Genomic DNA, 15317 nt, shown 5'->3' with positions numbered 1-15317 from the left:
AGTTTTATAAGTTTAATTAAATAATATTATTTGTATATTAAAAAAATAGGCTTAATATATCACATACCCCGAACTTGGCAAGTTTTTCCCCTAGCACCTAAACTTTCACATTAACCTTATACTTAAATAAATTGAACCTCCCACATTCGACTGAGTACAACATTTATACCTTTGGAGCGGGATGGAGAGAGGATTTAGAGTTAGAAAAAGAAAGATAGAGAGGAGTTGTAAAGAGGCGAGTCTTGACGCAATGGTAAACTTTGTTGTCGTGTGACCAACAGGGAAAGACTTGCTCCCATCCACGGACCCATTTTTGTAATTGTATGAGGATTGATACATTTTTTTTTTACCAAAAATAAAATAAAAGACAATATTAAACTTTTCAATACGGAACACTTTTTTGTTTCTAAAGAGTGGATAATTTTGTAATTAAACTTATAAATACTTCTTTTTATCTGATAGAAGTAAAATAAGTAATTGAATTTATATTGAAATCAAACAAGTAAGAAGTATAAAAAGCTTGCGTTGTCTTGTTGGAGAGTCCAGTGTAAATAATAAAAATCGCAACTTTCACTCTTTCAAACTCATCCTATTATTATTCTTCGCTGTTGTAAATAATTGGAGGCTTCCGACTTGTGGGTTCTCCGGTAAGTCACCAATACATGTTTTTGTTCATTATTGCTCTTTCGATTGTTGTTTGATTTTTTTTGTTGCTTAAAATTTCATCCTTCCTTAGCATGTTGCACCGAAACTGTTCTGTGTTTTCGCGTTTTGTATCCGTTTCTTTTTCGTTTTCTTTAAATTAGAAATAACCTTTTTCGTTTCTGATTTTCTTTTCCGTGTAACATAGGTTTTGATTTGTCAAACTTGAATACTAACTGTCTTTTAACATAATTTAGATGAAATTGATCCCTCAAATACAGGTTTTAATTTCTTTCCTATTAGGCAGAGGTAGAGGTGTCATGTTCCTGTCTGGTCAAATTTTGGGTTAGTGTCAAAAACTCAAATAGGGCACGAAAAAACATTTTTGTGTCAAAGCCTCAAACCCAAGCATATCCAAACATGATGACAAGAGTTTTTTTTTTTTTAATATAAATATAGAGAAAACGTGTTTACGATTTGACCAATCACGACACAAACATGTTAACTCAAATGGTGAATTTTGAACTCAGTCTCACCTTCGCACATGCAAAAGAAAATGGGAGAGAAAGGATGTCGGCTGGCTGCTAATACTAAACCTTAAAAATTAGGTTTTATATAAACCTTAAAAATTAGGTTTTATACTAAATGTGAACCCTAAGGATAATTTTGTAGTTTTATGTTTTCGTGTCATCATTTTTGTGTCGTGTTGACCCAAACACAGACCCGAATTTTGTAGTGTCATTTTCGAAAATGATCCATTATCTACTAAGTTCAACACTAAAACTCCGTATCGTGTTCGTGTCCGTATTGAATAATCAGATAGTGTGTCATTTTGCCCTGTCTAGACAGAGGCAAGGGGCACCTTTTAGAGAGGTGATTCCACCCCCATCTCAGCCCTGGTCATCTGCTGGGTGCATTTTATTTCTCTAGCAGATGAAGGAGAAGATGTCTAGCCACAAATGTCAAAACAACCTTATTACAGTGATTTGTGTGACCTTTATGTTAGTAAATAACAAAAGTACCAGATTTTTATGTCGGTTTTTGAAGTCAAGTGGTTAAAATTAGCTCCCAACTGTGGATTCCGGAGTCCGCACTAGGTAGAACCACTAGATAAACTACAACTTGAACCGGTGATCTCTAAATTAAGCGAAGCGAACTGAGACTCTTAGTCACTTTGATAGTGTAGGAGTTGGTGTGTTGTGCATTTATGCTTGGATGATAGGTTTTTGTAGCCTTGACTTGATATTATAACTCAACTTTTGATAGGATTGTTAAGAGAATATCATTCAAAATGCAAAAAGCACATATGAACAATTATATAGCCCTTGTGGGAAGCGCATACACCACATTTGAAGCCATGTTTCTAGAGCCCGATGATATAGCTCAGACCGAGGTACCTACTTTCCGGTTTTATAACTCCATATTTAAATCCTCCTGCTGCTGCTGCTGCTCATAACTGCATTCTTGAACAGGAGGAAGTAGAATTTTTAGTAAACAAGATGCGCATGGTGGGTGCCAATATCAAGCACATATGCAATGACTTCGTGCAGGAGATGTTCATTGAGCCTTTTGACAATATAGAGGATGCTCATTCTTATCAACTTCTTTTACCACACAACCCTGATGATGAGGCCGATCAAAAACAAGGAATTCGTGAGAAGGAACATTGCAATTGTCAGTTGATCCATTCTTGTTCTCAGCAACTTAAAGAGGTTGAAGCTTCATCTAGCAGTGCCTCGGCTCGATCAATTGGCAAGTTTTTCATCCTTCTGATATGCATCTGTGAATTATTTGGTTTCAATAGTTTGAGAATGCATATTATGAATGCAGGGAGGGGCTGGGGGCGGGTCCCCCCGCCGCCGGATCCACCATGACTGGGGATAGTTCTGGCTCCCTGTCTCTATAAAATTTGATGTTATAGGGTGGTTAAAATGGTGATTTGATTAAACTTTGATTCCACGTTTGATTAAGTATTTGATAAATTGATGATTTTATAAATTGAGGATTGTTATATGATTAATACAAAATTAACTCATTGAGATTGTATTTAATTACCCAATCTGAGGTGTGGTTCCGGACCTCTGTCTCCCCAAAAATTTAATGGGATGCTGAATTAGGACCCCAAAATTGATCTTCAGACCCTAAATCCAATTTTCTATTTTTTTAGTTAAGAATTTTAAACACAAAAATTGATTCTTGACCACTTACATTATAACACGTATATTCGATTTAGCAAAATTTTTTTTACTTGTAAAATTGGCCCCCAACCAACCAATACATGTCCTAATATTTGATTTGTGTTTTTCTACTGTTGCAGAAGATTCACATGATTCTACTCATGATGTTTTCAATTTGGGATTATCTCAGATGAAATCCAGTGAAAGTTGCATTATTGTAGATAATACTGAGCTTTCTTCTGAGTCTCAAGAACCCGGAAAGCTTGGGCCTTACGAGGTATGACTCGAAAAAAACAAATCTTTCTTGGATATTTGGTTTTTTGGTTACTCAAACTTGCAAAAAGCAACCAACCATAAATTTGTGATTTGATTTTGTTCAGAAAATATCCGGAAAGGATAATGAAAAGGATGGTGGTCGGGATCAGAGTCCGGGCTCAGGACAGAAAGATGAAGGTGTTGAATCATGGAGCGATTCTGATTGGGAAACTGTGCAGCTATTTGAGGCTGAGGAAAATATGCTACCTTTAATTTAATTACCATTTTTGAGTTAGGATTCCTTCCATGGGGAAATACCATTATCTTTCATTCTTTTAGATTTTGCATTTCTTGACAAGGCATTACAAAATTTTGATCCCTTGAATTTTAGGTGTTTGGTGACTTGTCAAATTTGGCCGATAACCACCTCAAAATGAAAATTTTTAAAATTTAAATGATATTTTAAGTAATTTTAATTCTTCAAAATTGTTACGTTTGTGGTCATTTGAGATTTTTTTTTATGAGAGATAAAGTTAATGTTAGAGAGTCAAAATTTCAAAAATGATGATTTTAAAAAATAAAAAATATGATTCCATAGTAAATATGGTATTACACAACTTTAATTCTTGAAAATTTTCATTTTGAAATCGTTATCTGTCAAATTTGGCAAGATAAGAAAACTGAAAATTTTACCATGGGTATTCTTCTGCATATCCGTAAAACGGAAATTTGCATTTAACTCATGAAAATGAAATTCTAGATAAAATAGGATTTAAACTAATTAAACTGATTGAAAGGAAAAAAAATTACATTTTTAGCAACTAGATACAATAAAACCTCAGTGTAGGAATACATTTGGAACCAGAATATTTTTTTGAGAGATTATTTTTATTTTATTAATTATTATTAGTTTTTTTATTACAATTCACAATTCATGTAGGATTTAACCCATCATGAACTTTGCGTTTATGAATTTTGCGTAATTGTGAAAATAGAAAATTGTAAAGATTTAAATTATTGTAGTGGATGTGGAATCTAGGATAAAGCAAACAATCTGTTACGACCCATATGTTCAACTATGAAACTATATATCTCTAACAGAGTATAACAGTAGAGCTCTCATTTGTATGTCGGTCACCTGAACTATTTGCGACGATTGGCACTATAAGCAGCTTCCGTTCCAACTGAGACTTAGACCTTCCCTAGTTTAATAGTATCACCTAAATTCCCTTTTATGGGTACATTGAAACTTAAATGCATGTGCGGAACAGCTGCGGTACGATACTTGCTCTTATCAAGTTTACTGGAAACACGTCTTTGCACTTAGTGTATTGATATTGATGTCGTGATACGATAAGTCGCCCTACCGTACCTTCTAACTACTTCTAAGGGCTGGGGATTAAAGGAGAAGAATTGGAATGCCCCAATAACCGAGTAAACTGACGAATGTGAATAAGAGATATGAGATGCAATATGTTATGTCCTATGTAAATGAGAGATGTAGAAAATTGAACATGAGCCAAATAGTTCGCCCATGGAGGATAGGAAGCGGATCAAGATTAATGGGTTTGGATTGACTTATCATCATAAATATATAACCATACTTAACCTAAAAACCTAACTAGAGATTCATTAATTTAACCTACAGACTCTCCCTTTCTCCTCCACCCTGCGTGTCGCACCCCTTCTATCTCCATCCTATTCGTTCGTTCTTAGTTCGTGGATTTTTGTATCTACTTTCGGTGTGACTCGATGTAGTTGATATGTGATCGGTGACACCCAACCAAAGTTCGTTTATTCCATTGCAACTAATCTCAATGGATTTCTCACTACAAGATATAATTCGAGAACCGATTATTATATTCAAATTATATATGTGACAATCCTTTTAAAGATTAATTATTGACATAATTTGACATAAATATTTTACTTTTGTAAGTCTCACTAATTTTTCATAGATGCTTAAAAAATTCATAGAATTAAAATAAAATATTTATGTAATTTGAATATTTGAATATATAATTTTTTTATTATATTTTAGAATATAAATATAAATTTCATCAAAGTAAAATATCTTAAAAATATATATTAAAAAATACATATTTTTTTTAATCAAAGATTGGAACGCGGAAGCCGGCTGGACATCCCAACTATGTTGGCACCCCCAGCACAGCCACCAATCCGAATATTATTAAGAAAAATGAAGATCTATACATAGAGAGAGAAGAAGAAGAGAAATTAAACAAAACGAATGTGAGCAACGTTACAAATATCGTCAAAAATAAAAGCTTGGCAGAAATGTGGCGCCGAATGCCACCAGTTCAGATCAGCGGCCGCTTTCCCGAAACCTGCAAGCCGATCAGCTGCTTGATTACCCTCCCTAAAAATATACGTGATACGCCACTGCATATTAGAAAGCTTGGAAAGACACCGGGTCCATTCTCGTTTTTCCACGGTACTTCATAAGTATAAATACATATTTTAAAGTACAAAATTAAATTTTCATATAACAAAGTGTAAAACACCTCTAAAAGTAATTCACCTCTAAAAGTAAGAAAAAAATAGTATTTAAAATGATAAAGTTAAAAAATAAAATTTAATAACTTAATTATATATTCAGAAAAGCTATAAAAATAAACTAGATGTGGTTTGGTCGATTTATAAAAACAATCGCGTAATTTAAAAATTTGTAAATTAAAAATTTGTAAATTATGAAGGTTACAGTTAAAAAATATATGAATTAATTTTTCAATCAAATAATACTCTTGATTTAGTTAATTTGGAAATACAAACCTTATATATGTGGTATTTTACAAAGTCAATTTTTTTAATTGTCTTGAATCGTTTTCTTTTAAGGTAAATAGTCACGATAAGAATTTATGAATTTACAAACCGTTGAAAATGCATATCACTGTTTGTGTATTTTTAAATCATTGAACTTTTACAAGTTGATCAAATTACAATATTTATTTTTATATTTTTTTTCTATATAAGGATTAGTAGATAGACTAACAAATTTATTTATTTTTAAGAGAATAAATTGCATTTATAATGAAATGAATTAAAGAGAAAAAAGAAATACTAGTAGTTTGGAATGGACGTTTACTTTAGAAAATGAAGTCCTACGGGCAACGGATTTAGAAATCGCGGGAACATGGCAGACATATGGTTGGGACCCCCGATAATCAAGCTAAATCCTCTTCTCCTCCGCCCTTCCAATTTTCCCTTCTCCTTCCCTTCCATTTCAAAATCTAAGTCCAAATCCCTCTTAATGGCTGCTTCTGCTGCTCTCCATTCCCCTTGCCCCTCTCCGCTCTCCAGCCCTAGGCCCAACCAGCCTTCGCTGCTCGTTTTCTCTGGTTTGCCTTCTCATTTTTGTTATTCATCTTTAATACTTTAATTGATAGCTCAATTGCATTGTAATGTAATTTCACAGTATTTTTGCGCGAAGGGAAGCTATTTGGAAAAGAATTGCCTTCTTAATTGATGCATTATCCTTATAGAATTGTGCAATGTCGCTTCTACAGGTGGTACTGGATTTAATGGAGTAGTTGAAGAGCTTAAGATGTTAACAACACGAGTTGCTCATGTTTTGCCAGTTTCTGACGATGGAGGCAGTACCGCTGAGATTGTTCGTGTGCTTGGTATATTTCTGAACCTTTTTATCTTTCTTTTATCAAATAAGCATGTTTATCAGAACTTGTGGGAAGAAACAATGGTACCTAAAGGAGCTAAAGAAAATTTACATTACTCGCTGAAGTGTGGCTTTTTAGCTACCTAGGAAGAGTTCAAACATTGGTTGGTGCTCAAGCAATTGAGCCTACTGGCTTCTGTGCTTATGGTGACAGAATCCACCTGAGATTTATGTGACTTGCTAAATTTGAGCAGTTTCCTCAGATTTATTTGTTTGGTTGGGATTAAATTTGCACTTCTCATGTTTCTCCCCACTTTTGGGAACTTTTTTTTTGATTGGGTGGAAGATAACGTTTAGAGAATTCTAGGTGGTCCTGCTGTTGGAGACATTCGTTCAAGATGTTTAAGATTGTCTGATCAAAGCACTGCTGAGGCTTTAGCTGTTCGAAGATTGCTTGGTCATCGTTTATCTTTTGATGCGTACCAAGCCAAATCAGAATGGTAAGGTATGCAATGAGGCATTTTATTTATTTTTTCACTTCATTTAGATGTTATGTAACATTTCTCTAATTGCAAACTGTACTTTTCATTTAATTTAGCAAGGCTCCTCATATTCTCATTATCTTTGTGTCTTTGTGCATGAATGAATGAATGCATAACTTGGCATACTGACAAGAATTTTTTGGATTAATTTCTGTTTGACTCGACAATTAGGTGTTAAGCAACAAAACTGTTCACCCCACATGAGGTTTTTGGATAAGCCGATCTCTGATAATAAGCAACAAGTATTTGTCTTTATGCTACACATAGCTGTTTAGTTCAAGTTTAGTCTATTGCCTGCAGTTGATTTTTTATTTCTTTGTCCTAATTTTCTTTCATTTACATGCTAGGTATACCTTTGGTGGGGTATTGAATAATAGTATGCTGAGCTGAAAATTTTGACAGGTATGATATCGTGGAAGGGGAACACTCTTTATGGATAGGCGTGTCAAGACCATATAGAGAAACAATTCGAGCTTTTCTGGTTTATTTTCAAAATGAGGTAGGCTAATATGGAACCAAACCTGAACTACAGGCAATTCTTTGTCATTTTATTGGTGGTGAGATATTCTGTTTGTGCGTGTTTTTGTTGTGTCGTTAAAGAGCTACAGACTTGAAGTTGTTCATATTGAACGTTGGCTGATTACAGAAGAAAATACAGTTCTGCATATATGTTTTTTTTTATTATTCTTGATCAATTTTGGGTGCATTTTCTATTCTTTTGCATCATTTCTTGTGAAGTACGATTACAGAAAAATTGTTAGGTTAAGAACTGTTCTTAAACAATTCTTGTCTTGAAGAGTGGAGCAGAAACTCTTAATTCTTCAATATGGACTTGCCAGTAATTTGCCTCTGCTTTTCTTCTGCCTTCTGCTGGTTAGAACCCATTGATCTGATCCTGAGGATGACAATAATATATATCTTCTGATCACAGATCCTGCGTCGGGCCAGTGAATCATTTTGCTTTATTAATGGCAGGTATTTTTCCTATTTTACTCATATCTATGGGTTTTCTAGCTCATCTAGGAATAAAAAAAGGGGGCTTCAAGTTTGTTGTTGTCATAATACTTTCAGGTGCTTGAAATTTTGATGACCATGTTCTTGAATTATAATTGTGGAGTACACTTTCCTATTGCCTATACTGAGCAATCAGGTTGACACAATTGAAATCCAGAAATGATGATATTTTGAACTCTCTCCTATTCACATGTTTGAGTTTGTGAATGACTACATATCACATCCACACTTCTTTCTGATCCTGTCTGATTTTTGGGTTGAGATGTGTTTCAGTTTTGGCTTCTATAAGTGGCCCAACTGCAGATGATTTGCTAGACTCACATGCAACTTCACAGGTAGCTCAACACCTTATTTTCTGCAGTTGGGAGTTCTGAAATTGTGTAGTTATTTGGAGATTTTCTGATTGCACGTCTTCTAGAGAACAAAATTTAAAAGTTCTCATTCTTTCGTGCAAGTGCAAATCACAGATATAGATAGTGGAATTACATTATGGTAGTAAGGATTCTTGTTCCAATGTGTGCAAGTTAAAATGGGAGGGAACTGAATATGGCCATTTGTTTTTCTTGTCAGGATTTCATTTCTTTCTTAAATGCAATTTTCCAATTTGGCTCCTCAATTATGGAAAGAAAAAAATGGTAGAAAGTTCATCTACGGTGTCAAAACATGTTTTAGATTAAATTTCTTTTTCGTCTTCAATGCACAATCAACTTTTTGACATTATCATAGCTTAACTGATGTCAGTCATTTTTGCAGTATTGGGAATTTTTTCTTTGCAGGAGCCCGGATATTTTTTCAGTCTTTAGATGCTGCAATATTTTTGTTTTCACGTGTTTCAGATATTCCACCCGAAAGTTTGGTCCTCCCTGTGATCTCAACAAATGACAGGCTAACATTAGGATGTGAATTAAGGGTATTTCTGCTAATTTATATTTCAACAAACATGTGAATGACTTATAATCCTCTGTTTTTCCCTGAATTATTATAATGAATTATGTTGAGTTGTATTTGTTCATTGATCTTTGCAATTTCTGGCAGATCTTTTTATAGATGTTGATTCTTCTATTTTTATTTTCTTATGCGGTTGCATAATTTGATTTTTGTTTTCTTATACATTTGCATAATTTAATTGCTTAACATTAAACATTGTTGTTCTCTAGATTAGCTAGAAATATATTATTTAATTTTACCTTCTTTTTGTGATTTTTATATATAGGATGGAACCATTATACGAGGTCAGAATGAAATTTCTCATCCAGCCACTAGTATCATGCATCCTGTAAATAAGGTATCTCTTTGAAATCTTAATGATTGGATGCCCGTTCAATTAGTTCCCTGGATTAATGGTTAAATTATTTACATCTGAGAGTATATGCAACACTGCTAATAAGCAAAGATGGGGTGATCTTTGGTGGTGGGGTTTAAAATTTGGGTGGTTTCTGCGCACAGAAAACTAGCTAACAAGAACACAAGAAGATTGGGAGAAGAACAATAGGCATTTATTATATCACAAAAGACAGGAAAGCTGGATTTAAATTAGATCAACCCCCACATCTCTATCAAGGATAGACCCCTGCAATGGATTGAAATTTTTCAGCAGAGTAATCCTATATTTATCTCCTTTTCAAAACAGAAAAACTCGATATGACGAAATTAGATTCGCTTCAGCTCATCATAGGCATCAACTGATTCTTTCTCATAGCGTCCCTGCCCTAGCTGACAACTCAGCTACTATTACATTTTGCGCCTTATGTTTCCCACATACATCAACTCTACCTTTCTTAAGCTTGGTAGAATTCTGATCCAATATATCTGGATTTGTGGCATATTCTCTATTACTGTTGGTGCAGTGACATTCTAGAAGGAAAACTGTTTAATCAATTTTATAGAAGTTGTATCACTACTATCTTCTATTTTAATTTGAATCTCTCTAATGCTAGAGAATCTACTTAGGAACATGAACACCAAATTTCTTAAATTTAACTACTGAGATGTGCCTATCGAACCCAGGACCACTTGGTCACACTGGCTCTGATACCATGTCATGGAACCGTTTTAGCTAAAAGCTCGAGCTTATAGTTAAGGCCCAATCATATATCTTATATTAATCTCCGACACACCCCCACACGCAAATGCTCATTGGGCTTGCAGCGTGCACAACACAGGCCCATCCCGCCATGTGTTTTATTAATTCCACAAATTAATGAGGTTGCCGGGACTCGAACCCTCGACCGTTTGGTCATAGTGGCTCTGATACCATGTCATGGTACCGATTGAACTAAAAGCTCGAGCTGATAGTTAAAGGTCCACTTCATATTAATAGCTGACAGTTATAATGTTTAACTTAAAATGTTAAGTTAAATATTTTGACTTATCAAAATAAGCGATTTTTAACTTAATTGACTAATTTAAGTGGTTGAAAAATAACCTTATCAAATACACTTAAATTAATTAAGGGCTTAACATTTTAATTTAAGTGATAAATGGTGTTATCAAACAAGGCCTTAGTAGACAAGACACTGATAGTTTTTTTCTCTTTGTTGATAAATATTTTCAATGTTGAGAACTTTCTAGCCATTATATCAGAAAACCTTTCTCATATAGCACGGTCAATTTCATGAGCATAATGAAGTTTTTTGGATAGGAAACTTGCTCAGTTCCGGCACTTCCTTCAAGAATAAAGAGGGTGTTCTACATGTCAAGTGAGGGTGGAAATTCGCTGCACGAGGTGAATGATCTATTTTCTCCCTTCTCCTATTGGAGATAGTTTTGTCATTTACTTTTGTTATTTTACATGTGCATTTGCAACTTGTTAATACTATGTTGCAGTAGTGGCGTGTGCCTTGTCTACCCTTGTCTACTTATTTGACATAGCTCAAGCCTCGCCTGTTTTTACTTTATTTTGACACCAGTACTGCAGTGAAATGATATTTGTTCATAAATAGAGCTAGAATTGGAGTTTGACATTTCTTTTCCTTTTTCCTTTGCAAGTTAAGCCTTTGATTGTAATGACTCGGATGATGTTGAAACTTAATTTTTTCTTTCAGTGGCATTGTCATCATCAAGTGGCTTATCTCCACTTTTAACATTATTTTATCACCAGCAAAAGGGGAAAAGGAAAATCTTTTGGCTTTTCATCCATATTCTTATATCTCACATTCTGTAAATGCCACAATAGAACATTGGTCCATATATGTACTTCTTGTAATTGGAACTTCTAATAATTTCCACTTTCTGATTATTAGGTCTTTCCCATTGTTAACTCATCCGTTCTGGACCAATTAAGTTGTGTAGATTGCATTGTTTATGCCATGGGATCCCTCTTTACTTCAATTTGTCCATCATTGGTGAGTTCTTGGCCATCTGTAAGCATACTGCTTCCTGTAACTCTTTTCTCTTAACCATGATGAAAAATCGACATGTTACAGAAGGTTTATTTTGATATTCTTTTACTGTTTTGTTTGCATTCTGATATAATAGTTATTTTTATGTTGACATAATGATCTAATGGAAATTGATGAACCGCATTGAGGCCAAATGGCGGCAAATTTAGAAACATAATATCCTTTTAATTCTTGAGGCATTTTTTTGAAGTATTTAGAAGGCACACTATTGCCTTGCATTGAAAACAAGATTTATTAAACAGTGAGTACCTGATTTTTAGCAATTGGTTTTCCTTCACCTTCATAATTGCTAGCAAGCTTAATCCTCAATATCAGGAATTATTTGGTACAACTATGGAAAAGCCTTTGATATACCCCTGCATCTTTGTTTGATTGTAAATTTGAGAATAGCTCTACTCCTAGATGGAGATAATTGCACCTTTTCTTTGTTGGATCACAGTTTTTAACATGTAATTTAGCTTTGAGCATGGAAAGCAACATGTTGCTAGAGGTTGTATATAGGCATTTATATAACTACCAAAAAGAGGCAAGTTAACATTTGCCCAAGTTTGTTCCATAGTAGCTGTCTGTAGTATATTTTAGACTGCCGCTTATGTGTTCTTTCCAATGTTATTATATGATTACTATATTCATCTGCCATCTCAATTATTGCTGGATAATGCTCATTACTAAAAATGTCAGATTTTCCTTTGTGCTGTCATTAAATACTTATACTCAGGTGTTACGTGGCGTTGGAGAAATTATCTCTTCAAGAACCTGCCCCAAGGTACACGTTCCTCCAGCTATTGAGTGTATTGTTCAATGCAAGAAGATAGTTCATTGCTAGTTTGTTTGCATGGAACCTAAGTAACCCTTCAGATTGAACATCAATGTTACAATATAAGATTAGCATATTCTATTTCATTGGTTTTGCTTGTGCTTTTGTTAGGTACTTCTGCTGAATGGTTCACATGATCGGGAGACAAATAGCTTCTCTGCTTCTTGCTTTGTGACTGCCATTACAGATGCTTTAAATCGAAAATATGGAGATCCTCATAATTGTCTAGAAAACTCTGTAAGTGAATTATAGCATTAATAAACCTACCAAGAGGTCACGGGTTCGAGTGTTAGGAGCGGCCTCTTGCCAAGTAAATTGGCAGGGGAAGGCTTGCCCCCAGTACACCCTAGTGGTGGGACCCCTCCCCGGACCCTCGCTCAGCGGGGACGCGTAGTGCAACCGGGCCGCTCTTTTATGCATAACTGGTTTACTCCAATGTTTGACAATACTTTTGTTTTCAACAATGTTATAGCATCAATGCCTTGCAAACTGATGATTTTCTTCTAGCCTCTAGGAATAGGTTGTCATTTGCAAATTACAAGGCTTAATCTCAGAAAAAAATTATTGTGTACTTTGGCTCTTTATTCTCCTTTCCTGACCTGACCTTTATTCTCTCCATAACTCCAGTTCTCTCTCATATGGAATAAAAAAAAGCAGATTCTGACTATCTATTAAAAAGGGCGGCCCGGTGCACTACGCGTCCCCACTTAAGCGAGGATCCGGGGAGGGGTCCCACCACAAGGGTGTATTGGGGGCAAGCCTTCCCCTGCCAATTTTTTGGCAAGAGGCTGCTCCTACGACTCAAACCCATGACCTCTCAGTCACACGACAACAACGTTTACCGTTGCGCCAAGGCTAATAATGTTAATAATAAATTTCTGACTATCTATTAACAAAAATAAATTTTTCTCGACCTTGAGGTTAATAATTTCTTATTTCTACATGATTTTGAAAGGCTAATGGAGCTGGTTCTTCTATTTCAAATTCAGGAAAGCCTTACTTGCACTATTGTGATGTATATTTATGGTTTAAGAAATGGAGGGGGAAATTTTGCTTTAATTTCTTTTAAGAGATGAGTAATTTGGAAATAAATTTCAGAGATGATTTGTTGCTTATTTGGACAGAGAAGTTAAACAAGAGAGAGATTAAGGAGTGAGGAGAGACAATTGATCAAACAACACAAAATCCAATATCAGACTCTAGCCTGAGTTTTCCTAACAGAAAATGTGGAAAAGGGTTTTATCATTGTTTGAAACTAAATTTAAGGATTTTTAAGTAACTGAAGTTTGCGGAAACTTAATTGAATTAGTTACTAAAAAAAGTGAGTGAAATTTACCCTGCATTTTCCTGTTATATTTTATTATTTTTTAGGTCTTAACGAGTTCCAGATGCCAGATTTTAGCTGAAGTTATTTTTCTTCATGTTGTGTTCATTTCCTCAAAAATAACATGTATCTATTAAGTACTCTGGTTGGTTTCCTGCCTGTAGACAAAATAGAGTTGATTTTTCTTTTTCTAGATATAAACTCATTTGTTTCAAGTTTTCTAAGATATCATGGTAATATGCAAGCCTTTTTGACAAATTGCAGCAAAGATAAGAAAGAAAAACATGTTACTAACGGCACTTTATATTTCTGTGCAGCCAAGTCAGTATATAAATACACTTTTGGTGCCCAAAAAAAGTGAAATTCCCCTAGATGTTCATTGCTTGGCTTCCCAAGGAATCTTTGATGTGGTATGGTTGCTTAAACATATCACTCCAAAGGCAGATAGGCTGTTATTTCATGGCGATCACTGAGTTTTTTCTATTTTAAGGATTTTTAGGCAGCTTCATTTTTTACTAGGGATGAGAAATCTAAGACAAGCACTTTGCTTTATGTCACTTTTTAAGGTTGACGCTAAGTTGCTTTGTTTCAGATAGGCGCACTTAGAAAGATGTGATTTTTGCAGATCTTTGTTGACTCCGTTCGTGATCCAAAAGTTGGCATAGTGTTCAACCCAGAGTCATTAATAAATGCACTGGGCGATCTGGTGGGCAGATACATGAGCACAGATGTCAAGGAGGGTTAACTAAAATTTGATGGGAATGACATTCAGCGGGGGCTGATGTGGTTTTGCTTAGGAGGTCATTGTGCTCGGATGTTTCTTCTGAGGTACAAATTGAAACAAACTCAGATAGTAATGTTTCTTCTGAAATTTTGTACTAGTTAATTCATTCTCCTGAACAGTAAGCTCTTGTCAGTAGTTGATAGTAATGTTTGAATGTCCTGCGTGATCCGCAGGTAAATTTGTGTTTGCTTGGCTGGCTACTGATTTCGATGAATATGGCTGCTGATTCAAGGATGAGGAGGTGCAACATAATGTTTAAATTGTCGCGTCAAGCGATGTTCATTGAAGGGAGGGAGTTGGAAATCCAACAAAATGTTTATAGGGAGTTGGAAATCCAACAAGTGAGATATTAATTAAAGGATTTGTTTGTTGTTTTGCTTTGTGATAGATATTTTGCCCAAAATCCCAAAACTTGCAAATCTAACTTTTTTTAATCGAACAATTGTGGAAAAGCCTAAAAGACATAAAAGTTTAAAGTTCGCAATCAATTCTATGAGCTTAAGATTAATTGAAACCGAAATATGTCAAAGGAAGCTATATCAAAATAACTAAGAAATTACAGAGAATTGGATTCGAGTAAGAAATTGTACTAAATTGCACGTAAGCTTGCTAGAGTAAATTAATAATGGAGAATCCTTGGAACTAAATAAAACCAACCGGTAAAAATTGCTAGAATAACAATTTTTGCTAGAATAACAGAAAGTTCAGTTTTTTAGTATGATTTGTG

General features: G+C 34.7%; 1 protein-coding gene and 1 long non-coding RNA gene across 6 annotated transcripts; both read left to right on the top strand.

The window, feature by feature from the left end:
• Window positions 1–558: 558 nt before the first annotated feature.
• Window positions 559–2388, top strand: LOC136232420 (uncharacterized). The gene is made up of 3 exons (XR_010690494.1): window positions 559–647; window positions 1909–2035; window positions 2115–2388. It is a non-coding gene; the product is annotated as an uncharacterized lncRNA (long non-coding RNA).
• Window positions 2389–6180: 3792 nt separating this feature from the next.
• Window positions 6181–15024, top strand: LOC136232885 (uncharacterized protein YNL011C). 5 transcript variants are annotated; one of them, XR_010690639.1, is made up of 14 exons: window positions 6181–6433; window positions 6602–6718; window positions 7076–7208; window positions 7653–7749; window positions 8182–8225; window positions 9018–9174; window positions 9478–9549; window positions 10906–10989; window positions 11507–11608; window positions 12384–12431; window positions 12594–12719; window positions 14124–14216; window positions 14432–14634; window positions 14764–15024. XR_010690639.1 is itself a non-coding variant. In XM_066022344.1 (13 exons), the coding sequence occupies exons 1-13, from the start codon at window positions 6229–6231 to the stop codon at window positions 14420–14422; spliced, it is 1302 nt and encodes a 433-aa protein (XP_065878416.1). In that variant the 5' UTR covers window positions 6181–6228; the 3' UTR covers window positions 14423–14536. The 5 variants fall into 5 exon arrangements, 2 of the variants coding, with proteins under 2 accessions (XP_065878416.1, XP_065878417.1); XR_010690641.1 differs by lacking the exon at window positions 12594–12719; XM_066022344.1 differs by lacking the exon at window positions 14764–15024 and having other exon boundaries at window positions 14399–14536.
• The last annotated feature ends 293 nt before the right edge of the window (window positions 15025–15317 follow it).

The sequence above is a fragment of the Euphorbia lathyris genome, chromosome 6 (genome assembly GCF_963576675.1).
Source record: "Euphorbia lathyris chromosome 6, ddEupLath1.1, whole genome shotgun sequence".
Lineage (NCBI taxonomy): Eukaryota > Viridiplantae > Streptophyta > Magnoliopsida > Malpighiales > Euphorbiaceae > Euphorbia > Euphorbia lathyris.
This window is presented reverse-complemented; position numbering and strand designations above follow the sequence as displayed.